The sequence below is a fragment of the Ambystoma mexicanum genome, chromosome 5q (assembly GCF_040938575.1).
Source record: "Ambystoma mexicanum isolate Mex_15411 chromosome 5q, UKY_AmexF1_1, whole genome shotgun sequence".
NCBI lineage: Eukaryota > Metazoa > Chordata > Amphibia > Caudata > Ambystomatidae > Ambystoma > Ambystoma mexicanum.
Window position 1 is genome coordinate 641,012,636 of NC_090933.1, and position 26,812 is coordinate 641,039,447.

Sequence of the window (26,812 nt, forward strand, 5' to 3'; positions counted from 1 at the left end):
GCATGTTTGACTATAAGGCTAAGACAATAGTATCTGTGGATGCTAGTAAGATCGGCCTTGGCGGAGTCCTGGAACAATAACAGAACGGAAGCACTGTAACCATCGCATTTGCATCAAGAGTACTAAGAGGTGCCGAACTGAACTACTCCACCATCGAGAGAGAGGCCTTGGTTGTCAAATGGATGGACTCTTCAACACTTCAGGAACCTAATTTGGGGCCTGCCCATCCTCCTCAAAACCGATCACAAACCCTTGGTAAACATTCTGCAATCCAAAACGCCACACCTTATATCACCAAGAATTAGACGTTGGTTCCTTGACATCATGCAATACAATCTCCAAGTTTGCCACACTCCCGGTCCACAAAACCAGGTAGCCGATTGCCTTTCCAGACTACCTACCAAACAAGATAGTCAGGACATTGAAACTGAAAACCTTGACGAAGACATCATAGCCACCGTAAATGCCGCCATTTCCACTGATGAATGGATGAACATTACCAACAATGACACAGAACAACAGGAAATCAGGAGAGCTGTGGCGAACGACTGGGTAGGCATTGGGCAAAGATTAAAGAACTTCACACCTTTTAAAGACGAGATATCCATGGATGGAAGGCATATCTATAGAGGCGACAGAGTAATCCCAGCCGTAGCACTCAGGAAGAAACTACTCGACCTAGCTCACGAAGGACATCTGGGGAGAAGTCTGACAAAAAACAGAATCAGGAACAACTACTGGTGGCCCAACATGTGGAGAGAAGCGGAAGAAGTAGTCAAAAACTGCTGTGCATGCGCCTCCAGTGACAAATCGAAAACCTTAAGAAAAACCCCACTCCAACCCGTAGAACCTCCTAACAAAGTGTGGTCAAAATTGGCAATAGACATCATGGGCCCCTTTCGAAAACCTGGAGGCAGTGAAAATATTCATCATTGTGATCGTGGATTACACCTCCAAATGGACCGAATGGGGAGTGATGGAATCAAACATAACAACAAGAAAGGTCACAGACTTCTTAACTGAAATATTTAACAGAGAAGGTGACCCCAAGGACATAGTCTCAGACAACGGATCCCAGTTTACATCATCGGAATTTCAAGAATTCCTCAGAAACAAATCCATCAACCACATCACCACGTCACTATACCATCCAATGTCCAAAGGACTAGTGGAAAGAATGAATAGATTGGTAAAACGCGTAATCCAACTAGCCACAGCCAATGCACTAACATGGAGGGAAACCCTCAAGGAAGCTTTATACGCATACAGAACACCACCACACTCCACCACCAACTTAGAGCCCTTTACCATGATGCGGGGCAGAACTGCAACCAACCAACTGAGACCGGCATGGATCTTCATGAACACCGGTGAGGCAAGAATGAATATGGAACAAATCCAAGAAACTGTAAAGGAGAAACAAAAGAAATACAAAACATATTATGATTCAAGGAACAGAGTAAAACAGATGCTACTTCAGAAAGGAGACTGGGTCTGTGTCAAAGGACCGAAGAAAACACTAAAGGGCGAATCCAAATTCAGGTCTCCACAAAGAGTCGCACATTGCCGTGGAAAATCTGTTACATTGGATGATGGAAAGAGATGGTCCCAAGACGATCTAGTCAAATAACCAACGACAACTGCAGACCAAGCACTTCCAAAGACAGTTACAATGATACATGGTCAAGAAAAGATTTATCGGGAACAACCAACGACACATGCAGAACCAGCGCATCTAAAGACTCAGATGAAGGTGTATGGTCAAGAAATGAACACAATCCTGAGGACACATCATACCACAAGCATGCAAGAAACAATGAGCCCCGTTCTGACGATGAGGAAACATCTGCCAGGAAATTGTCGAAAAGAAATCGGAGGATCATCCGAAACTTCAGCAGCGATTACGTCTACTATTGACCAGCAGCTGCCAACCCTTGTTGGATTTAACCTTAGCCAGCCATTCCACCCCATCCTTCCCTTGTTTTCCTTCCCCCCCTTCCGCCCCTCTCTTTCCCTTAGGTAAGGAGATGTTATGATGTTATCTATGTCACACAGCTCCATTTAGAATGGAGAACGTTCCCCCCCAACACGATCCACTAAGGAACGTGGTGAGCCAGTCCCCAACCGGCGACCCTCGCCTCCGGGGGCCGTAAATAAAGGCTTGTCTGAAAACTTACCTCCGCCTCAGTAATTCATTTCAACAGCCAGGTTGCAAACATCTAAGAGACATGTTTCAGGGGGAGGAGGAGGTTAAATCAACACAAGTTTGGTTTGCCTGAAAACTCTAGAATTCAATATTTCCAGGTGAGACATTGGACTCTTGCCCCACTGGTAAAGTCTGCAGCTATAAGAAAGTTAACATCCTTAGAAAATGTTGTGACATTAGATCCAGGGGTTATAGCCCTAATCTCAAATCTACTTAAAATGATTGGGGAAGGTACTGTTGGGGAGGCAACTAGCTACAGACAACGCTGGCAGGTAAGTTTGGGGGCAGAGATCTCGAACTTAGACTGGGAATATCAGTGGAAAGCAATTGCCAAACTCACCAGATCAATCCAACTTAGAGAGTTTTGGTATAAACTAATGCTACAATGGCATTATACTCTGGCTCGTTTGGGGAAAATGAAACCATATTTAACGGATAAATGTTGGAGTGATTGTGGACGGGTGGGAAATTAGGAACATGTATGGTGGAATTTCCCAGTGTTGACTCAGTACTGGGAAGTGGTGAATAATCATATGAGCGTAATGTTCCCTACTCAAAAGTCAAGATCTCAACGCTCATGCCTTCTAGTGATGATAGAGTAGGACTTTAGGCGGCAACCGAAGCCAACCCAGAAGCCCTATGTAATGCTGCAACTGGCTGCACTGCTAGCGATTGCTCAAAAATGGAAAGTGAAAAAGTCCCCTCATATCACGGAATGGTTCTCCGAAGTCTAGAATTTTCTAGCGATGGAATGGAGAATGTATTCTCTACAGGGGGGAACACACTGCATTCCCCAAAGACTGTAAAAAAGTACTTGATTTTTTCACATAAGGACTATAAAGTTATGAATTGCCCTCAGAAACTGCGTATGCTGGGCATTGCCTGAATTAGTAACAATTGATGTGTACATTTGTCACAGGGATATGTAAATGTCTACAAAATTGGCGGGGGAGGAATACGGTGTGGGTGAGTTGGGTTTAAGGAGTCTACGGGGGTGTGTGGGCTGTTGCAAATTTGTACACGAGAAATGCAAATAAAAATAAATGTAAAAAAATAAATAAAAATGGGCAAATACACTCACAAAATTAAAATAGGGAGTAAAAGTACTCCCAACAAAAAATATGAAATGGACACGTAGAACCCTGTGCCCCTGCACTCACCCACAGAGCTTAATCAATATGTTTGGACAAGTAGCACACTTTGTACCACAGGAAGAAACTATTATCACTCCCTGTCCAGAGGAAGTCAACATGCATCTTTTAATGTGTGTGAATGATTAGATGGAAAGAAAGAATGATTACAAAAACATTTCCTCTTTCCAGTTAAAAATATTTTTGCTCACTTATAAAATACTCCCATTGGGAATTGGACTTACATTTTGACTCCCTACAAAATAATTGTACACCCAACTTAAAAAAATAGAAAGTAAAATACTCCCACTTCCAAATGTTATCTGGAGCACTGTGTGCGCCTAATCAGTCCCCCACAACCCCAAATGACTGCACCTGCCATTTCGATGCGTTCTCTGAGGTTCCCAGAGCAATCTGTGGAGTTTGCAGAACATTCAGATTCATGGGCCCGCAGGAAAAGTCCACAAATCTGTGAACATGCAAATAAAGCAAGATCCACACAACAAACCCATGACTGGTGTGTCAAAACACATTGCCCCACCCCAAAGAGTACTTACCTCCCCAATACTATATCAGAGGCTTGTCCCTGGCACTGTCCGATCTCTCTGACTTGCTGTGTACTAAAAGGAACTCCAAAGGGGCTGCTAAGGTTTCATACAGACTTAGGCCATCCCTAATCTTCATTCCCACCCACCCACAGGAAACCAGGTGCCACAACCAATTACTGGCCAATATTGGCACAATAAAACAACTGCAAACCCTACACCAAAGCCTTACCCAGGGCAAGGGGATCTCCCTATGTTAGCCAGGTAGCAAGACCAGCAGTGTGGGATGCAGAAGCGTGAGGCTCGAGGTTGGAGATTGATGGAATTGGCTGGAAAGACACTGGCCGAGAAGGTTGTGGATGGAGAGGCAGAGAGAGCTGGAGAGGAGGCAGCAGGAGAAAGGAGGACATTATATCTACACGGGAGAAGGAGGTGGTGAGATTAAAAGCAAAAGAGGTGGTGAGATCAGAAGGGTGGATGCTGGCAGTAAGAGGAAGCGGTGGAGGTGGTAGGAGATGAAGAGAATGTGGTAAGGGACATAGAAAAACCAGAGTGTAAGTCAGAGGTGAAGAGAAAGCGGTGGCGGTAGCAACAGACCTGAAGAAAGTGGTGACATCTAATATGGGGATTGTAATAAAGTGGTAGTGGAAGAGTTGGAAGAGTGCCTATTTGTTGGAGGGAGATGCCACACATGCTTACCTCAAGGTGGTTGAGACAAGGCAGTGGCAAGAAGAGCAGAGCAGGTTGTAGATAGGAGGTGGTGGCAAAAAGATCAGCAAAAGGTGGTAAATAGGAGGTGGTAGTGAGTAGAACAGGCCAAAGTGTTAGTAAGGTGGCAGTGGAGGCAGTTGAGGAGCAGGTGTTCACAGATACAGAGGGTTTTTGGAATGAAGAATGTTAAAGTGAGGAGGAGGAGTATCGTAATGAGGAAGCTGGGGAAGAGGAAGATCTGACTTTCATTGGCGATAGGTGGAGGAGGAAGGAGAAAGCTTTTGAATTAAGAAGCCAGGCCTTTATTGAAGAGCTGCTAAGTGAGACTGAGGTCAGGGAAGAGTCTGGTCAGTCAAAGCAGGAAGGTTTTGGAGGACCAGGTCAGGCACTCTGCAGGTCCAGGTAATGGGAATCTGTACTATGTGGGGTCAGGGAACTTAGAGGTAGTTCAGGGAGGAGCTTGAAAAGAACTTCAGATTCTCAGTGAGCGATTCTTGCACCTCTCTCCTGACTGATGCCTCTGGAGACATCAAGGACTGGGTTAGTCATGGGGTATGGCACACTGGAAACTCTGTATTTATGCTCTGTTTAGCATATGAAATGAGTTTGTGTAACCACTGAGCCCCCAACGCCAGTGGGAGGTGAAGTAACCCCTCTGGGACTTTCGGAACCAAAGATCAGGGTAACGTCAGAGACCAAAACTGTTGTTATAGAGTCCTGAATGCCCAAGTACTCCCGTGGAATGTACATTTGGAAGCTAACAAGAGATACATTTAGAAAGGGGCATCCTGATTTTTATTTCTTAGGAAATGTCCCCTGGTTTGAGTTCATCTCAATTTGTGGACATTTATCTATCAAAAATATTGAACTCAGAGTGTTGGCGTCTTTCTTGAACCCAGGTGTCCACAATTTGACATACTTAAATTTTTCCCTTTTATACTCCACTCCCAGCTTTCCTTTCTTTTCTTTTCTTCTGCCTGAATGGGCCTTGATATTTTTCTCCTGCTTCTTTCAATGTGTTCTTGTTTAGAGCAGACCCAGTTCTGAGGAATAGAGAGAGAAGAACAAAATGCACAACGCCTGCTATCCCCACTAGGCTCGCCTGTGTGCCTTCTTCATCCATGCCAGCCGTAGCCTGCAGGCTGTTTGTGGTACTTAAGAGCCATGGATACATTTCTTCATGGCATTGCTAATTAAATCGGGTTGAGAACGTTATTGTGCGGCCTCCTGTTTCTAGGTCTTCACCTAATGTGTTTGCTAAGCACACTTTAAGCCCATTGGAGCATAGTGACAACATGTCTCACTCAATGTTTCACAATAATAATGCACCAATACAACTGGTTCCAGAGGCAAAGACATGGAAGAAGGCATCTGAAACTACTGTTACAGGGAGTGTAAGATGAAGGGGCAATGACGCAATATGAAAAAATATTTATCTCAACGACTACAGCATTGATTAAGAGTAATATAGAGAAATTGTGGGGATCTGGTGTAACCCCGCAATTTGAGCAATGGGTTACAGATGTGAATATATGCATAGCAATGGAGAAGCAGATATATAGAGCCAGAGGATGTCTGGGGAAAGACCGAAAGGTCTGGCAGAAATGGGAAGATGCTCAAAAAAATGCCAAACTCGATTAATGCATAACCCATATAAATGATGTGATACTGTTAATAATATTATATTGTGATCACTGTGTATGGTTTTCTTGGATCCAAAGACTTTTGAAAGTTGTTGTTGACTGACTCCCTAAGAGTCTGATGTTGTGGTATGTAATTCAGAAAATGAAAACCAATAAAATGTTACAACAAAAAAAAAGGCATCTGAGATGTTCTGAGATGAAGTAGAGGGTAGCGCAAAGAACCTCAAAGTGATCGAGGCATGGATTGCCCGGAAACAGGGGGGAAAGACCATCCATAAACCAAGGAGAGATTTTCCAGAAATAGAGGCAAGAGTGCCCAAAGGCAAGAGAGTGTCCATAAATGGGCAACAGCCTCAACAGATTGAGGAATGATAGTGTGCGGATGCAGGGCCGTCCACATGCAGGGAAGACACTTTGCATAGACTGGGAGTGAAAGTGGAATCCAAAGACAGGAATAAGAGTGACCATAGACTGGTAAGAATCTACATAGAGAGGTTCGAGTGTACCCAGAGACAGAGCAATGAGAGCCTTCATAGATCAGAGGAGGAAGTGTCTAGAGAGAAGAGAGAAATCGCCTATAAAGAGGCGAGTGTGTCCCGGGGGAAGAAACATTCTAGAAACAGGGATGCCAGCATCTTCAGACAAGGGAATTATTCCATTCAGAGAAAGAATGAGTCTTTCCAGAGTGAGGAGAGTACATCCAGGGGCAGCGTTAAGAATGTCCAAAGGCAAGGTTGAGCGAATGCCCACAGATGGTGTAAGACCCTGACAAAATGACTGCCTCCAGTGACAGGGGAGAAAGAGCATCAGTGCTTTAGCATTTAGCATGTGTGTGCTATAAAGATAGCCAATACTTGCATAGCTGAATACTAAAATATGCACTCTCATGCATGGGCAGCAGTAAATCCTCCACGAATTCCTTGCAGCTTGGAATTTATTTTCTGGTTTGATTATTCTTAAACAAAATGCTCTACTTACCGTAGGAGAATAAATAAGAAGAGGCGTGCTGATGAGGGGGCACTCACGTTTCCTAATTCCCCCCAAAGGCCCTTGGTCATAACACACTGAACTGTGCAGAACTGGAGGGTGAGACTGAAAACCCCTTTCTCCATCTCTGTTTCTGTTAATCTTCACAAGTAATATTATCTTCACCTCTGAACCAAGCCCAGAAAACCTGTGTGCTCTTATGGATTGTGGGTGTGCTCCACTGTGTTTGTAGCCGAGCCCTCATCTGAAGCTGTACTAGAACTGTTACAGTTTCAATTACTTGCATTCAGTTTATTAGCAGCGCATGTACAGGTTGACAGCCCTACATGATAACATAAATAATCTGCTTACTGCAAATTGTCACCTGGCACTCCACTGACATTTAGGCTCACCAGTCTTGCCCAGACCTGCCCTAGCAGCCTGGGGAGGTAAATGCCAACTTTGCCGCCAACCCAGTCCGCCCCTGTTTGGGAGACGACCACTGGAGGGACGCTCTACAATACTCAAAATAGGCTGCTATTGCGGCAAGGCTGGGACTTATCCAATTAAATTAACTTAATTGGACCTATTACTCTAGGTCTAGGTAAACATTTTTAAAAAATGGGGAGATAGGGAAGTGTGCAAAACAAGGAAGCTTTTGCATATGGTATGGGATTGCCAATGCAAGGGTTCTGGGAGAAATTCATAAAGGAGATTACAGGGGCAATAGGCATGCTAGTAGATCCATACCCCCGTCTGATACTCCTGGGGATGTGAACCAAAGGAGAAAAGGACACCTTTGCACACCTAAATGTATCTAGACTTTTGAGTGAATTATTGTTTATGTTTTATGTTTCTGTAACGTTATCTAAAGTCAAGGTGCAGGGGAGAAAAATAGCAACCCTGGCATATGGGTTGAAGGAAATATGAGAACAGAGTAAGTTCCCTATTAGGGAACTCCCGTCCCCTGCACACTATCTGGGGCTTATGGAGCCAAAGTATTCAAAGAGTATCTAATATAGGTATTTGGTATAATTTTTGGTTAGACTTAAACCAAGTGTTGATTGAAGCAAGTGTTTTTTGCCTAACATAGTTAAAACATAGAGACAGTTGTAGAATAGATATTCACTTAGGTGCAAAAGACAACTTGTGACTTGATCTTTAGTTCAGGATTCATTGGTCCAAACAGGATTGCCCAACGCATTTCGAGAGTTATTCTCTTCTTCAGGGGCTATATGCAATTCAAAACTTTAAATCTATTAAAAAAAGGTTAAACAATTGTCACGATGCCCGCTCCCGGGGAGCCGGCTCAGGCCCTGCGTCCCCGAAAGCGGACATCAAGTCCCCAGGGAAGGTCCCAGCAACCCCTTATAGGGGCCCTTTGGACAGCGTCCTGGCGCCTATGGCACCAGGCCCATAGAAAACATCAGTCCTGGCACCATAGGCGCCAGGCTCATTATGAAAGTGTTTGGATGCACTTACCTGATGCAGACCATGCTGCAGAACCCCGGCCTCCTTGAGGCCTGAAAGGAACTACTTTACCTGTGGGATTCATTTACCACCCGGGCGTGGTCGGGGAAGGATACATACCTGATTGGAGGAAGGACACATTCTAGGAACTTCTTCCAAGGCTATTTAAACCACACCCGATCAGCCACGCGTGCTTCGCGTTGTTCTGCATCTAGCAGCTGGACGCTCACCGTGTCTGCTCCTGCATCTTGACTTCTGCCACACCTGCCAGCATCCTGAATCACCTGCAAAGGAAGGGAACAAGAGAACAGAAGAAGGAAAGGGCCTCACCTGCTAAATCTACATCCCAGAGACATTTCGCCGACAATCCTGAAAAGGAAGACATTTATTTTTAAAAGCACATCGCATTGATCACTGCAGCGCCGCATTCTACTCACCTTTACAGGGCGCCTCCATGTTCAGCAGCGTCCATCCGGATTCGCAGTCGCGCCCCCGCGCCTAGGGAGAAAAAGACAAGAAGAAAGGTGAGAGAAAGAAGTGAAAAGGGAAGCTAAAACTCCATATCAAGACTTACCTGTTGGGTCATTCCCTTTTAATTTCGGGTCCGCGCCGCATCCAGGCATTTTCAGACCCCGGCCCCTAAGGGGAAAAAGACATCAGCGTTAATGAGTGAATGAAAAGACATTACCAAAACACTCATTAAAGACTTACCTGATTTCCACAAGGATTTCACTGCTCACCTCGGGTCGGTGCCTGTTCCCCGGAATTCCGTACCCCGGCCCCTATGGGGAAAAAGACATTAGCATTAGAACATTAATGCATGGACACAAGGGGAACCAATTATAGAAAAACTTACCTGGAAGCCAAGCAAGTTTGGTTCTCACCCATCCGAAAATCCAGTGACGTAACTGGATACCAACGCGCCCCTGCATCAGAAGCAGGATGGAGAGCTTGTCCTTCCAGACCCTAAGGTGAGACGCTACGGGGAAGCACAGAAGGGTTTTGAGGAGGGTGAGAGGGGTAAGTGGGAGGCCGATTGCATTACCCCGCAGACAGTCAACCCCCTATTCTCACCTACAGAAGGATACTTCTGCGAGTCAGACAAGCCAGATCTGGGGGCCGGTCCAGTCCGTCTTCCGAACCCTGCGCATCACCTTAGACGAGGTCACAGCAGCGCAAACCAGGCCAGTGCCCCTGTGGGAGTCAGGTGAGCATTACAACAATGTTCTAGATTAGTTGAATAATTGATAATAATAATTTACATTCAATTGCAATATTCATTTTTACAAGAAGATATTCATTAGATAATAGAAAACCTCGTTATTTACAATTCCAGTATAAGCATTGATTATCGTGTAACAGTGATCCCACTGTCGCATATGTTCACAATTTTGGCAATTACACCATACAAAACCAAAAGAGGTATCCATAATTCTTATGGAAAAAACTTAGTTCATTGAAACCAATTGTTTTTTTTGCTTATATTAAAGTAACAGAAAGAAAAAGCACTAGTTAATCGCCATTTTCAGAAAGAAGGACATAGAGTAATTCCTAATGACATATTTTATTATTTCAGCACGAGATCTCAAGGTGGTAAGGAATAGTGGTTGGCTTACCCTGTTTTATGTTTTAAACATTAGGATAAGAAGAATGATCCATGATTATGGGTCTGTAAAATATTTCACATCGACAGTTTCAACAGGAGTCAATGCGGTGTTTAAGCCTGTGTAAAATAAAGTGATGGACCAGTCTAAGTATATTGGTATATTGATATGATTAAAGACACGAACAATCTAAACTGAGATGTTCACTAATGGGGATACATAATAGACTTACTTAATGGAGTTCAATCTCTAGAGATGTGGGAAAGATATTCGTGCTCGAAGTCTGTAGGCATACTGCTACGTTACCGTAGTATCCACGGATTCTCCATTAAGAGGAGAGAAATGCCGGTGTGGCTTTTTTCTTTAATCTGGGGAATCGAAGAAACCCAGTTTAGGATCTAAAAGATTCTCTTAAGGTAAAAAAACTAACAATACTAAAATGTTTGAAGAAGAAGTCAATCTGTTCAAACTTATAAGAAAAATGGAGCTGAAAGTATTCTTCGATTCACTTCCAGAAACGGCAGAAAAAAAGGAAAACATGTAACTATTTGGAACTGAGAAACAAGAGCTCTTTCCATCCCCAGATCAGACCTCAGAAGAATCAAATACTCTTCCAACAACAGAATGAATATCAGAAAACATCAACTCAAAATAATTAAAGAATTAGCTGAAGACCCATCAATCACACTTAAACCAGCAGACAAAGGAGGAGCTCTTGTACTAATGGACAATGAATTCTACAACAAAGGCTGTTTGAACTTACTAAATGACCAAAGCACCTACCTAGTTTTGGAATCTGACCCAATATTATCCATCAAAGAAATAGTCAAGAAAACCATTGACAAAGCTCTGGAAATGGTTTGGATTACAGATCAGACAAGTGACTTTCTTATCAACAAATTTCCAGTCACACCTGTTTTTTACTCATTACCAAAAATCCACAAAAACAAGATGAATTCTCCGTTCAGACCAATAGTAGCAGGAACCGAAAGCATATTCCACCCACTGGCTATTTATCTAGACCGAGCGCTACAACCTTTGGTGCAAAAAACTTCTACATACTTGAAAGACACTGCTCATTTCTTAAGACTACTTAAAGAAATAGCAATAGACGATCCATCAGTGATTCTATTTACCCTAGATGTAAATAGTCTATATACATCCATTCCCCATAATCAGGGGATAGAGGCACTTGAATGGTTTCTTTTGAACCACCACAACATCCTGATCCAAAAAGTATTTGCCATAGAGTTGATAAACATTATCCTCTATAACAACTACTTCCGATATGAAGGCAAATATTACCTACAAACATCAGGGACATCTATGGGGTCAGCAGTAGCCCCATGGAAAAACAAAATCATCTGCTGGAAACGCTACATAGATGACATCTTTGGGATTTGGCAGGGGACTCAAGAAGAACTTCAACAATTCTTTGATTACCTAAATAAATGTCACAAAGGAATTACCTTTACCTTGGAAATCGGCCAACCGAATATACATTTTTTGGATGTTAACATTACGAAAATGGGCACTGATCTGGCTACCAACATCTACAGAAAGCCTACAGATACAAACAACACACTCCACTTTGGGAGTTTTCATCCGACACACTTAAAGGATAACCTTCCTTATAGCCAGTTACTCAGATTAAAAAGGATCACGTCTGACACAAGCAATCTCCAGAATGAATATGAAGATATGAAACAAAGATTAAAAAACAGAGAATTCCCAAATGAAATACTAGACAAAGCAATCCAAAGAACAGCACCGATACCCCAAACTAAACTTCTAGAGGAACAACCCAAAAAAACAACGACAAGATTAATTCATACTCTGAAATTCTCTAGTCAGAGCTTCCAGATAAAAAGGATTATTACCATAAATTGGGACTTCATTAAATCAGACGCGAATTTGAACCGATTGTTCCCCGAACCACCAATGCTGGCTTATAAGAGAGGAAAAAACCTCAGGGACTCTCTCATCAGAGAATATTAGTGAATATCAATATACCAATATACCAATATACTTAGACTGGTCCATCACTTTATTTTACACAGACTTAAACACTGTATTGACTCCTTTTGAAACTGTCAATGTGAAATGATCCATAATCATCCTAATGTTTAAAACATAAAAACAGGGTAAGCCAACCACTATTCCTTACCACCTTGAGATCTCGTGCTGAAATAATAAAATATGTAATTAGGAATTACTCTATGTCCTTCTTTCTGAAAATGGCGATTAACTAGTGCTTTTTCTTTCTGTTACTTTAATATTAGCAAAAAAACCAATTGGTTTCAATCAACAAGTTTTTTCCACAAGAATTATGGATACCTCTTTTGGTTTTGTATGGTGTAATTGCCAAAATTGTGAACATATGCGACAGTGGGATCACTGTTACACGATAATCAATGGTTATACTGGAATTGTAAATAACGAGGTTTTCTATTATCTAATGAATATCTTCTTGTAAAAATGAATATTGCAATTGAATGTAAATTATTATTATCAATTATTCAACTAATCTAGAACATTGTTTAACCTTTTTTTAATAGATTTAAAGTTTTGAATTGCATATAGCCCCTGAAGAAGAGAATAACTCTCGAAACGCGTTGGGCAATCCTGTTTGGACCAATAAATCCTGAACTATCTTTTGTACCTAAGTGAATATCTATTCTACAACTGTCTCTATGTTTTAACTATGTTAGGCAAAAAAACACTTACTTCAATCAACACTTGGTTACTTTCACTCCTGGGGATGTGGGCAGCTAGGAATAACCCACAGAAACTGCAAAATACTCCTAAATACTGCCTGCATTGTGGCCAAAAGGATCGTAGCAGAGCAGTAGAGAAACTCAGACCCGCCAAAACGGACAGGATGTCAAAAAGGAACGGATACTATTAAACAAATGGGACACATTAGTACATAAAAGTAGAATCTGCCTGTGGAAATTTGACAAGATCCGGAAGTGTTGGGGGGAAAGAGAGAAAGTCTAGCTGAATACAATATAGTCCATGTGGCAGGGACAGGAGACAGGTATGCCAGAGTTGAGAAAGAGCCTAGGTATGCCAACACATCAAAATGGGGAAGGTTGGAAGAGCAGGGGAGGGGTGAAAACAGGGCTTGGGAATTTTAATATTGTCTTACTCTGCAAGTTATCTGTTACTAATTTTGGTTTGCAGTATGTTTCTTAATTTTGAAAATCTAATAACGTGTTTATAAAAATAAATTAAAAAAATGGCTGTGAAATCAAACTGGACCTTGGGTCTGAACAGTATTGATAATCCAAAAGTCTCTACCACCTTAGCCTTGGAACGATGCGTAAGGTCTCCCAGCATTTGGGGCAGGACACAAATCCAGTTCTGGGGGTGTGTCCATACCACTTGCCCCCTGGAGCGGCCAGATCAATCAGTTATTCCTCCTCACTATAAATATTTTTAGGAAAATCCCTTACCACTCTGGGATACAAAGGTTTGAGTCCAAAGGGAATGAGATCACCCTACACCTCAAAAATGTCACCCATGTTCATCATGACCATGCCCCTAGGTAGTAGGGCGTATTCTTGAGGAGCATCTGCGTCGCCGGCCACAATGTGGAGTATGGAGCTGGATGACTGGCGTCAAGAAACAACTTGGTGTGCCGTAATGTCCGGTCCTCTTCCATAACAGATGTGGTCTAGCCCATAGACATACGGTTGCACACCTTTGCTGGGTCTCTGCTGGCTCATTCAAGCGCAGTGAACTATGACGGTCCCAGCGGTACCAAAGCCACTGGCACTGGGGCCTTGGTAAAGATGTCTAACATCTTAAGTTGAAAGGTTTCCCATTCCTCCTGTGTGGTGGATTGTGTTGAAAAGGGTACCTGTGGTACCTCAGACAAATTCCTGGACAAATTACTCCTCTTCTTGCAGGATGAAGAAGAATGGTGCCAGGAGAAACTGCTCGGAGAGTGATACCTTGTGCAGTGTTTTTTCTTTTTCTTGTCCTTTCAAACCAGGGAACATTCTTCATTTCAGCAGTCCATGCCAAATGACCTTGAAGTAGTCCATCAGTTGCCCTTGTTCTTGTGGAAAAAGGAAACAGTTTTGCAGCCCACTCCCATAGCGCCTCGAGGTGCATCTATTGACACTACCTAGAAACTTGTGTGTCATGACCTTCCACCACGCAGTATAAACAAATTCTAAACATTTATCTGGTGTCCACAGTTGATGCAGGGTATAAACCCTGAGCCCTTGATGGATTCAGCATTCCAAAACCATTGAAAGGTAGTATGACGCGGATTTCCGGACGTAAGTGCGCAGTAAAAAGGCAGTAAGATCACAAGGTGTGGTGCCTCAATATATACTGACCCAGGGGAGCATTGGCAACATTTAGCCTGGGGGGCAAGTTTAGTTTTCTGACCCATTGTGCAATGACCCAAGCCCAAAGCACAGTGGCTCCAACTTCCAGAACAAGTAACTTCAATACCAACCTCTTCCCTTCGGACACATTATCCAGCATATATAGTAGTTCTTTCCTTTGATGCAACACATTTTTCATTTATGTTTGTGTTTTAATAGAGACCCGGACCACTGGAAATTCTACCATTTACCAAACATAGTAACATTATTTAACTGAGACTAGTTTTCAATGTGTCACGGTTTGCAAATTGACAGCAGGCTATGTCTCCTCCCGTCGCACCCCATACTTTTTTTTCGAAAACTATAAAGAGATGACATAGCTAGAGAATTGATATATATGATATGATGTGACATTTATAACACGCCTGTACACCAGTTTTTCTAGGTGTGACAAGACAAGGAGGGGGAAACAAAGTTAGGACAAAATAACAATCTTACTTGGCCGTGTGACATTCAGATCGCGCAAGTGCAGGGTAGCCAGAAGTGGAGAAGTGCCAGGGGGAGGGGAAGTGCAGTTAACTCACAAGTGCAGCCAGTGGGTGGCTCATAAGTGCAGAGAGTAGGTACTGTAGGATTGCAGATACAGACCCTTAAGTGCTGGGGAACCTGGAGGCCGTGTGAGGGCAACTGGACATTCAGAGGGTGACCAGTGCGCGGAGCAGTCAGGTGCATCAGCAGGGGAGAGGAAGGGAGAACGCGGAAGCGAAAAGGAAGGTCTTGAGTTGCTCTCGGAACCAGAGGTGGTTCTGCTCAGGTTTGAGAGTGGCAAGGAGGCTGTTCCAGAGGGAGGCCCCAGCCAAGCAGATAGATCTGCCCCCAACTCTCTGCTTGGAGAAGCATCTGACTCAGAGTTGGAGGTGGATAAGCTCGAGAAGGAAGATTCTTTGGAAGAGAAAGTTGGAGGTGGAGTGGTCCCAGGCCACAGAAAGCCTTGTGGATGGGTCTTGAAGTTGATCCTTACAGCCACAGGAGTCAGTGAAGAGATTTCAGATCTGATGAGATATGATGCCTGGGCTTGAGACAAGGACAAGTCTTGCAGTCCTGTTCTGGATAAGTTGTAACGGTTGAAGAATAGAGGCAGGAAGATTTGGAAAGAGGCTGTTGCAGTAGTCCAGCCTAGTGGGCACCAGAGCTCTGGAGACAGTGAGCCTCTGGGGGAAAGTGAGAAAAGGAAGAATACCTTTGAGAAGGTGCAGCTGGGGAACACCACAAGTACAGAGAAAGAGAAAGAAGAGAGGAAAGACCCCAGTTGAACCTAAGAGGGTCGGTCTGTGAGAAAGGAGGTTAACCAGGCCAGGGCCTGATCAGCAATTCCAAGGTTGTCGCAGACGCGATTGAGCAGGATGGCAAGGATGACCGTGTTGAATTCATTGAAAGAGCAGAGCCTTTGCTAAACCTGGGGGGTCTGGCTTCACTCTTTATTTTTCTATTTATTGTATATTCCCGCCCAGCCAGATTGCCACCACCAGGCGGTTGAGGAGGATTGGTAAATATATCTTAGTACCTTTGCATGAGGTCCTTAAAATAATTGACATTTTGTAGTAGTAGCTTCTGTTTAAACAGATCCAACTTACACCATTTCCTCTTTTTACAGGACATTTACCCTCCTGCACAATAAGTGAAAGACAACAGGTTAGTGTACCCATGCACTTGTATATTTAATAATGAATAGACAATGTCGATATGGTTAACAATCAGATTAAACCAATACACCCGTTTCCTACATCATCACAAACGTCGAGCTTTTGAATCTTTTTCTACATCATAGAATCCTGTAATCAAAGGGAAACTAGCAACCAACCTAGCGTCATTGTGACACAGGTCCAATACCCACACTGTCTAAACCACGAAACGTGATGGAAACGCACCATCCCACATGAACCCAGTCATAGGCAGCTGAGTCACACTCGAATGCACAGATCTAGCGTGGAGATCCTCAATTTTCTTGTGCCTTATCTTCCTCAGTTCATTTGCAAGGAGTTGCTCTGCAGAGGCTTTGCTAGGGGGGAGGTGAGGGGCTATAGCCCCAGGTCTTTTGGTTGTAACCCTGGATAGAAGCTAGACCGAGTCCCACCAGTCTCGACATTAGCTTAGCCCCTGATCTTTTCTAGACCTAGCAATAGCCCCTGCTGCTGTGGATTGTAACACACCAATAGTGTATGGGGAGCAGTGCTGTCAACCGTACCATTCAGGATCACAGACTATGTTACTTAAATGCATACATTGCCATTGGGCAGCATGGACATGCCCCTGGAGCATAGACTCCACTCGTTTTGGAGGCCCATGTGTGGGGGCCCACCCAGCCACATCTACAACATTGCTGAAATCAAGACGTATGCCTTGCCCCATTTACACAGAATCTGAGCAGGCTTTGCACCACTCTGGTCCTTTGTGGCAGGCTAGATTTTGAAGGATTCCATCTTTTTCAATGATTTCATTTACATTGTGGAGCTCTGGTCGATTTGGCAACAACCCAGCCAGCCTGGGGGTCAATTGCCTCTTTGCCATATTGCCAGCCCACCCCTGACTGACCCCAACTTAATGTCCGGCACGGGGCTCTTAGAGACATCCATGCAGAGCTGCAGGGAGCCCCCTGGTGGTGGAAAATCTTAAGAAGAGCAGCGGTGCTGGGAGATAAATTACATACGAGGATTCAGTGGGTGGAAGGAATCCGTTAGAATGGGTCAATAACATTTAGACACTAACCTCGGGTCTAAGGAATCCTGGGCTAGGGGGGGCAACTGTTTCCTCTAAACGAGAGAGTGAGCGAATACCCTTGAACCATCTCTGGGAGTTGGCATGCTCTTTATGTAATATGTGACATATTTTGTATTTCACATGCATGTACAGTGACACATTGTACTCGTGGAAAGGATAAGCATGTTAAATAAACAACAATCCTCTACATTAACCATTCATTGTAATTTACTTAATATCATAAGAAATCAAGGAAGTTGGCATTCTAGAAAAAAGACAAGTGTACTGCAATTAAGTCGTTTCTTTTAGGTTTATGTCATTCAAATGTACCTCTTCATAGACTTTCTTTGCATTGCTGTTGTCTCCGATCAAGAGATATCCTACGCCAAGGTCATTTCTTAGCGAAATATCATCAGGGAAAAGCTGTACGAGTCTCTGAAGTGTAACCAGTGAACTTCTTGTACGGCCTTATTTTATTTCAGGGGAAAGTGAAGTGAAAACCAAAATGAGAAGTGTGTGAAAAGGACCTTTGAAGCAGATATCATTAGGCTCAAGATTGTATTCAGATGCCATAAGAGCACAAAAGGCAGAGGGTGAGAGAGCAAGATAGATTATTTATTACTTTGGGCAATTTGATTTTGCATAGTGAAATACATTGTGAATTATAACTTATTTCGCAAACGATGGAAAGAGGGAGAAAGGAAAAGAATATGAAAAGCATTTCATGAACAAAAACAAGGAACAAGCATATACAAAGTTAAAACACTCTCTCTTCATCAAACAGATGTATTTTGAAACAACACTCACTGGTTAAGACAGTGACAAGAGGCTTCTACATAGGTGAACATGTGCTTGAAAACATGCTTTACCATACTGCTTCATATCATTAAGAAAGTACCAATCTTATGTCATGAAGAAAGAGAAATAGTTTATTGCAGAGCAAGGTAAGAACAATAGCAGTTAAACCAGTTTCTTTAATCTTTCATAAAACTGCGCACAGACCTAAAGCAAAACCCTAAAATTTTAATTTAATTTAATTTATTTAACATTTATAAAGCGCTCACACAGCCCACAGGCATCGAGGCGCTGTTACAGGAATCGTTTGTTTTTCTTAGTTGTGTAATTGTGTTGTTTTTTTTTTTTTGTCTTAGTTACGTATTTATAACGCGCTTAAACACCCAGAGGTTTCTAAGCGCGGACCCGGGGATCGAACCTGTTGTTGCTTCGTGTCGTCTTGCTTCCAAGACGCGCACGCTGCCGCTGAGCTATCCTCCCGGGATATCACTATAACACCAATAGGATCACTCACTCTTTGCCACATAATACATACTAGATAGAATTATTTAACCTTCCAAACCCCAACACAGAGTCTGCACTTCAAATAAATAAATTACTTGCCTTTAGGTAAGGTTCTTTATGATGGAATAGTCCTTCGTCCCACAGATTCTTCATTTAAAATATCTTTGCCAAAACCAGCTGTCTTCTAAAACATTTCCAGCCAGCAGAGAGCGTGGGGAGGAACGGCTCTGCGTCAGCTACGATCAGCACTGTTGCACGCCCTCCAGGACAAGCATATATGGAGGGAGCTGCACACCATGGCTTTGACCAAGCATCCGGTCATCTCAATGAGGCCAGACAATAATGCTTGGAGAACATGTGTGGGGAAGCCCTCCTAGCTGCCTGACAGATGTCCAGCAGAGGGACACTCCTCTGCAAACTCAGAGGTGGCTGCCTGACCTGTGGATGAACGGGCACCAGAGCCTTCAGGCACATTTTACCTGGTTGGATCATAACATTCAACAATACAGAAGACATTCCACCTGGTCAGGGTCTGCTTAGTAACAACCCTACATGCACGGGTACCAGCGTAACTCACAAAGATCTGGTCATCCTTCCTGATACCCTTCATCCAAGACACAAGAACTGCAAGCCTTCTTGGGTTTTAGGTGGGTGAGAAAAGAAAATCCAACATAACCTTGAGACAAAAAGTCACTCTTACCCACAGAGTAACGTTTGCCTTGGAGAAAGCAAGATAGGGAGGTTTAACTAAAAGAGACTGGAGCTCACCCACCTCCTTAGTGGAGTTGATAACGAGGAAAATCACTCTCAAGGTGAGCAACATCAATGAGCTAGAGTGTAAAGGCATATACAGAGACACTGTAAGAAATATATGAACAAGTTTTTATGACACGAGGAACAGTAAACGTGCACAGGGAAAACTGGTCAGATCGTCCATGCATTACAGTGGGGATAGTGAAGAATGCACCTGCTCAAGGGTCATCTTAATGACTGAAATAGCAGCTGGGTACCCCTTCATAATGCCAGTCTGAAGCCCCCACTGGTCCAAAGAGAGGAATAAATCAAGGCCAGAGGAGGTTGGACAGATCAAGGGGTCCAGACCATGCACAAAGAACCAACCAAATAACCTAAGCCACAAGCAGACAAAATGGCTTGGAGACTGGCCTCATGGCAGAAAGTAGAACATCCAGGACGTTTACAGACAAGTCTCACTCCTTATACCTCAGCCTCTCAGAAGCCAAGCATGAAGGTTGAGTGTGTTGGCATTTGAGTGGAGCAACCAACCTCCCGAATCAGGTCTGTCCTCGGCCCCAGCTACCATATCGTCTGAGCACAATCTGGAGGGATCAGGATCCTGGTAGAACAAAGCTTGCGAGCCACAGAAATGACTGAAATTGGCGGGAGTACTTAAAGGAAATCAAAGTTCCGCTCAATTTATTTCAATTTTTATTTATAGCATTGGTTGCTCTGGTAACAATCATAGAGGTATCTAAGTGCTGAGGTACCAAATCAAGTACCATAATGAGGGGTGTCTACAAAAATAAAAAATGTATTTCTATTGAAAGGCAAGAACAGTATTGGTGTTACACATTTCTAAAGGTTGGGTATTCCAGAGGGAGGGTGCCCAAAAGCTTCCTTATGTAAAAAACGAGGAACAGCAACTAAGAGTAATTCATTGTCCTCAAGTTCCTAGATGGTACTTATAATTTCTGTGTAGAAGGTTTAATGCTTAAGCTTAACTCTTGCTGTTTAAGCAAATAACATCAGCCTGAGAACGTATAGAGTTGCATTGAAAAAAACACCAAGGGATTTCATTTTATCTACAGTTTTAATGTGTTCCTGAGAGATGCAAATATGTAAATAGGTTAAGGAGATTTTGGGTTTTAATTGATCTGTTTGTAAAATAATACATTCCGTTTCAGAGTGATTGAGTCTTAAAAGGTTGTCTTTCATACATGTCTCGTAAATTATTTGGATGTGTTAGAGGTTTTCCTCAGGGTTATCTGCTGACGTAAACAGAATGAGAGTGACAAGGCTTGATGTATATGTTCAATAAGATTGGCAAGAGACATGAGCCCTGAAGTGCGCCACTGTGAATTGTGGACTAAAAGGATTCATAGGACCTTATACGGACAGAGGTTGAATTATTGTGGAGAAAAGAAATTAAACCATTTGGTTGGGATACGGTCAAGCCCTAGGCCCATAGTGAGTCAATCCCATAAGATCTGGTGGTCGATCGTGTTGAAAGTCGCTGACAAGTTGAACAGCATCAGAATGCCAAGAACCATCTGTTTCAAGTAGTTGAAAAAAGATCTGCTTTACATATAGCAACATGGTTTACATTCTTTGATTGGGCCAGAAGGCGGATTGGTAATCTTCTAGAAACTTCTTCTATGAGGTCCCCTAGTTGAGTATAGACTAACATGTTGAGATTTCTTAGCAGGAATGGTAGGTTGGAAACTAGTCGGAAACTGGCATAAAGTTTTGAGCGGGGAGATGGGTTTTTATAAATGTTTAGTAGCAGGGTAATACCTTAGAATAAGCCATATCTGGTTATGGTTTGGTGTCTGATAAGAGCAAACAATTATTAAAGCCACAACAATTTGATATTATAAAAGTGTCAGCTTTGTGAGTCCAGACTTGTGTGAAGGCAATGTGTATCAAGGGGAGCCTAGCTGGCCCCAGTCCGGCAAGTGAGACAACAGGCACTGTGCTACCTTCTTTTGATTCCCTGGGAGAAAGGGTAACCATCCCTCAGGAACATATGTCCTCAACAGGAGATGTCCTGGGAATGCTGCTCCAAAGGGGCAGTTACATAAAGGGCAGCTTCACACCAGGATGGTGCACACCAAAGGACTTGAAGTCTGCAGGCATGAGAAGGGAGAGGAGCTAAAGTAGCCTGAGAGGGAAAATCGGACCTACGAAAGTGGTACATCATCTTGGTTTTCTGTTGGGGATTTTCTCTTTCCTGTCCCCTCCACTTGCTGCAGGACAAGACTCTGGGTATGGCACAAGAGGGCAAAGGTCCATTGTTACAGCAATAGGGATTGAGCCCCTTACAGGAAGTTTGCTTTTGTACAATTCCGTGTGAGAGTTTGCCTTCATAAGGAAGGGATCCCCCACTCCTTTCTTATTCATCTTTGGTCCATCAAGAGGAGGAGGATACACTTTTGTACCTCTTTTGGGAGAAGTGTCCATTCCCAAGTCCTCTGCTATAGAGATGAAGACAGGAAGCATCCAAGGCAGCAAACTATGTCCCCTTACCATCCTCAGGGAACAGTTGGGTGACAGCTGTTGGACCATGGCCTCACTGGTGGCTGCACTCGAACCAGGACCCTGGTCCCTGGGGGTAATTCCCCCACCCTGTTGCTTCCAGACAAGCTCCCTAATTGGGAGTGTGTGGTAAGTGGGACCACAGGAAGGAAAACCAGGACACATGAGCTAGGCAGGGACAAGGTGAGTACAAAATTAATGTTCTTTATTAGTTACAGGTCAAAGGTAGGAGATAAACAGGAGAGTAGGTTTCAACATACTTCAATGTCCCAGCTCCCATCCTCAAGTCCCTTCCCAACTTCCAAACCCAGAACTCCCAGACCCCTTGCATTCCACATTACCTCACACATTCCAGGGATAGCTCACAGCACAACCATAAGAGCATGCAGGATAACACAGAGTGTAACCAAATGAATAACCTTGCCCCTGGAGACTGGGGATTGGGTTTCACAGCAACACAGAAGTCAACACCAAGGCCATCCTGTCGCCCCCCATGCCACCTGACTCGCTAGACGCCATTCGATCCTCTCCTCCTTTCCACCATGTACAGCTGTACCCTTCTCTGTGCCCCTCTGTGTCCTACCCCCGCTGTATATCTGTTCTGAAAAACGCTCTGCTATGCATCTGTACTGTTGTATACCTCTGTAAAGCACTCTGTTGCTTCTTGAAGTTAGGTTTGCACTCAATAAATACCATAATAATAATAATAAAGGAAAAGATCTGGGCCCTGATTCCTGCATTGACATATTTGTGAGCTCCACAGACCCAGACATCGGATGCCTTTCCCAAACTTCTTCATGACACATGCCACTGCTGATTGGACATGATGACATGGTGGACCCAGTTGACCAGCCACAAACCCAAGATCAAATCATTGCTTCAGGATTCTTCTAGAAGCCTGGCTCAATGCTGTTGAGCACCCAAAAACAAAAATAAGGCACCGTGAAGAAGCCCTGTCCCAATATGGGACCATAGTGACTAAGGCCCCCCATTTCTGCCATTTTCATGAAGACATATCCTTTGAACAGTGTCATTGCTGCACTCGCTTGCCTGATCATCCTTGCTCAAGTGCTATTCTATACCAGTTTCGTATTTTCTGTGTTCTCTCCACACATGGGTGTTTTTGTTATTTCTTCAGTCTGTTTTTGGATTTTTTGATTGCTTAATTAAAGTGCATATGTTTTTACCGAACCTTGATTGGACATTCTTTCATTTTGAAGTCTTTGCACTATTTCTACTGTTATCACTTCACATCCCTCCTGATAGTATAGCCTGCCCTCGGCCCACACTATCACAAAATGCAAACGCACTATAATCCATTTGGCTGTGTCTGTTTTACCTTTAAAAGTGGGATGCTGGTTTAAATAGTGTAGGCTGATTGGGAGGGTTAGACACTACTCATCCAGGTACTCCTGAACAGCAGTAATCATTTTGTCACAAATGTCCCAATCACCATCGTAGTGGCCTTATGACATTGGTACCTTGTCCGAAACAAAATGGGTGAATTGTGCCGCTGTCTGTGTTAGCCAGATGTACTATGTGGCGTATGTATACTTCAGTGAAAGGTAGACCACCCACGTGCATGCTCTCATGCACATTAGTACACGGCACTCACCACTATTGGTATTGGCCCGCCGTCTCAGGGCTTATTAGTAAATGAGGGTATTTTGAAAATCAGAACGCTGAAGAACAAATCTGTAATACCGCAGATGGGCTAAAATACAACAGCACAGAAATTATTCTAAAGCAGCAGCTCTCAACCAGTGTTAACTCTCTCAGCTTCAACATCAACTGTGACCTCACATTCATAACATATCATCAAGAAGACCCAAGCAGCATGTTACCAGTTTGTGTTCCTCCCAAAAATCAAGTCTTTCATCACAGCCCACATTTATTTTCAGAACAGCTGTTCAAGCCCTGGTGGTCTACCACCTAGACAGTGGCAAAGCCCTACCCACAGCAGTCCGAGATGCAACTTTGCCCCCTCTGAAAGCTGTCCAGCATGGTGCAACACACTGTATCAATGGACTAAGAAAAGTTTACCACATCACCCCATCCTCAAGGAGCTGCACTGGCTACGCCCTCGAGCATGTATCATGTTAAAAACAGCCTGCATCACCTACAAAGCAGTCACAACTAAAACACCACACTCTACCTGGCCAAGAAACCTGTCATCTCCAGAGACCTAAACTCCACCAGAAGCCACATCTCAACCAGGCTGGAAATACAGAACTGAAAGAGGGGAAAAAACAGGAAGCAAGCCTTTTCCTGCCAGGCACCTTGTCCGTGTCCTTATATACCACCATGTGTTATATAAGGATTTAGGCATTGAACTATATCTAGCATACTTTATTTATTTATTTGTATTTTTAAAGTACACAGCAGCCCTAGGGCATCGTAGCGCTGTTGCAGAAATTACAACATTGCTGGTTACAGAGGAAAGCTTGTTGGTTACATGGTAATTTGCATTTTCAAAGCATATTTAGGTTACATAGAAATAGCATTACAAACAGGTTGTGTACAGTACAGCTTAAAGTTCAAGGGAAGCTAGTGTGCGGCAGATGTAAAGGGTTATGTGAATAGTGTCGTTTTGAGGGGATTTGCGAGAGGAGAACAAGGAGGGTTCTGTTCTGAATGAGTTGGGGAGGACATTCCAAAGCTCAGGTGCTATGTGAGGGAGGCCAATGCCGCCTGGCTCTTTTTATGGTGGGTATGCAGAGTTGGTTCGCATGGTGGCTTCTTTTGGGACGGACAGAGGAGTTCTTGGTTATGGTTTCTGATAAGTAGGATGGTGCGGCGAGATTGATGCATTTATGTGTGAGGGTGAGGATATTGAAATTCATTATTTCCTTGACTGGGAGCCAGTGGGTATTACATCTGTCCTCCAATACATGGTCCCCCTTGGGGATGTGAAGGGCGGTGCGGAGTGCGTTGTTTTGCACTATTTGGAGCCTGCTTATGTTTTTTGTTGAGGTGCCTACTCGGAGGGCTTTGCAGTAGTCAAGTCTAGCTCCTATCGTGGCTCTGGCGATGCAGAGGCAATTTTGAGAGGTTAGGAAGGGTTTTATGGCATAATTGAGTTTGGTGGTGAGTGCCGAGGCGGAGGAGATGGCACTGACCTGTCTTCTCATTGAGAGTGTAGAGTCTAAGTAGACTCCTAGGGTCTTCACTGATGTGGAGACAGGTATATTGGCATTGTCAATGGTCACGTGTGTGTATTCAGGGCCGAGTTTGGATAAAGTTTCCTTGGGGGATAGGATAATGATCTCGGGATTCTCTTGGCACCATTTTGTTTCACATTTTTTTGTTTGTGCGGGATGATTTGGAAAAGTTTAACATTTCGGGAAATAGTGCAAATATTCAAAACTCCCAAAAAAATCCTCCTCTGGACTGCCCATCAGCAAGAGAGAATGTGGCCTTGGCAAGTCAGCTAAGACACTTGGAGGGCCCTAGAAATTATTGTTGTGCACAGTTACCTCTGCCTCTGCTTCCTGCTTTAGTATTGTAAGGAACTCATGGTGGCAACAGTAAAGACACACACGATTGATCACAGTTCAAGGGTGTTTATTAAACTGTACAAATGGGTGAGAAAAATGCTTATTCTAAACCTAAATCTAAGATGGCAGCATGCTACAACCATCAAATAATAATAAGACAGTCCTAGTGGTTTCTTGTGAAATAAAAAGGCCCTATAAAAAAAAAACGATTGCTAATCTTTACTGCTAAGTTACAAAATAGTGTGGGATATGTTGGAATGTAAATTAGTCTATCCCACCCCACTAGGCGCTGTCAGCTGAGGCACATCCCCTATGAAATAGTGTAGTTTGCCGGGGGAGTGGGGCTGGAGAGAACCACACTATGAAACTTGCTGCGGATATAATATAGCCACTTCCACACACCTCGAAGGGTGAGAGGGCTGGAGCCCCTCCCTGACCCTCTCAGGACCTGAAGCGCCCGCCAGAATAATATGCTGCCTGACCTTCACGATGCACCAATCACGGAGCCCTGCTGCCCAACAGAGCCCCTCCTGTGCATTAGCACATCTTCGCTACGACGATCCTCCATTTTGTCCCAATAGTAGCCTGACCCCAAAATGGCGGTCGCAACGCGGCCTGAAAACGAGGCTGCCTGATCTTCTATGCAACCAGCTGACTGATACTTCAACCAATCCCCTACACCGGTAGGCGGAAGCCGGCTCCGGAAGAAGGCCAGAGGAAAAAGGCCCTGTTCTTCCCCAGTGAGCCCCACTCAGCCACTTCCACACACCTCGAAGGGTGAGAGGGCTGGAGCCCATCCCTGCCCCTCTCAGGAACTGATGCGTCCGCCAGAATAATATGCTGCCTGACCTTCACGATGCAGCAATCACAGAGACAGCAACTTAGAGAAGGCAAGTGAATGGCGAACTAGCCTCATTCACCCATTCTGCATATGCCTTCTGAGCCCTGCTGCCCAACAGAGCCCCTCCTGTGCATTAGCACATCTCCGCTACGACGATCCTCCATTTTGTCCCAATAGTAGCCTGACCCCAAAATGGCGGTCGCAACGCGGCCTGAAAACGAGGCTGCCTGATCTTCTATGCAACCAGCTGATACTTCAACCAATCCCCTACACCGGTAGGCGGAAGCCGGCTCCGGAAGAAGGCCCCGGGACGCAACGGGAACCACGAGGGAATCCCATCCAAAGTTGGCCACCGGCACTTCCACGACCTCCCCTGCGGCCGCATGTCCCCAGCGCCAGCCTGATTGGCCCATTCCCCCTCCACAAGGCTAACCACACACGCCGGCAGGGGAGCGCCGGCCATCCTCCAAAGGTCCAGCTACCTAAGGTGCCCTGCCTGTCCGGAGGCGTCCGAGGCCTGAGCCGCC

The 26,812-nt window shown here is 44.0% G+C and overlaps 1 protein-coding gene across 8 annotated transcripts in view; it reads right to left on the bottom strand.

Annotated features, from left to right (window-relative positions):
• The window catches only part of ASPH (aspartate beta-hydroxylase), a 1,438,894-nt gene that overhangs the window by 344,614 nt on the left and 1,067,468 nt on the right, over positions 1 to 26,812 (bottom strand). For all 8 annotated transcript variants that reach the window (XM_069621106.1, XM_069621103.1, XM_069621107.1 and 5 more), the window contains one exon: positions 17,706 to 17,842. In XM_069621106.1, the coding sequence (XP_069477207.1) occupies positions 17,706 to 17,842 (137 nt within the window). The remainder of the gene's footprint in view (positions 1 to 17,705; positions 17,843 to 26,812) is intronic.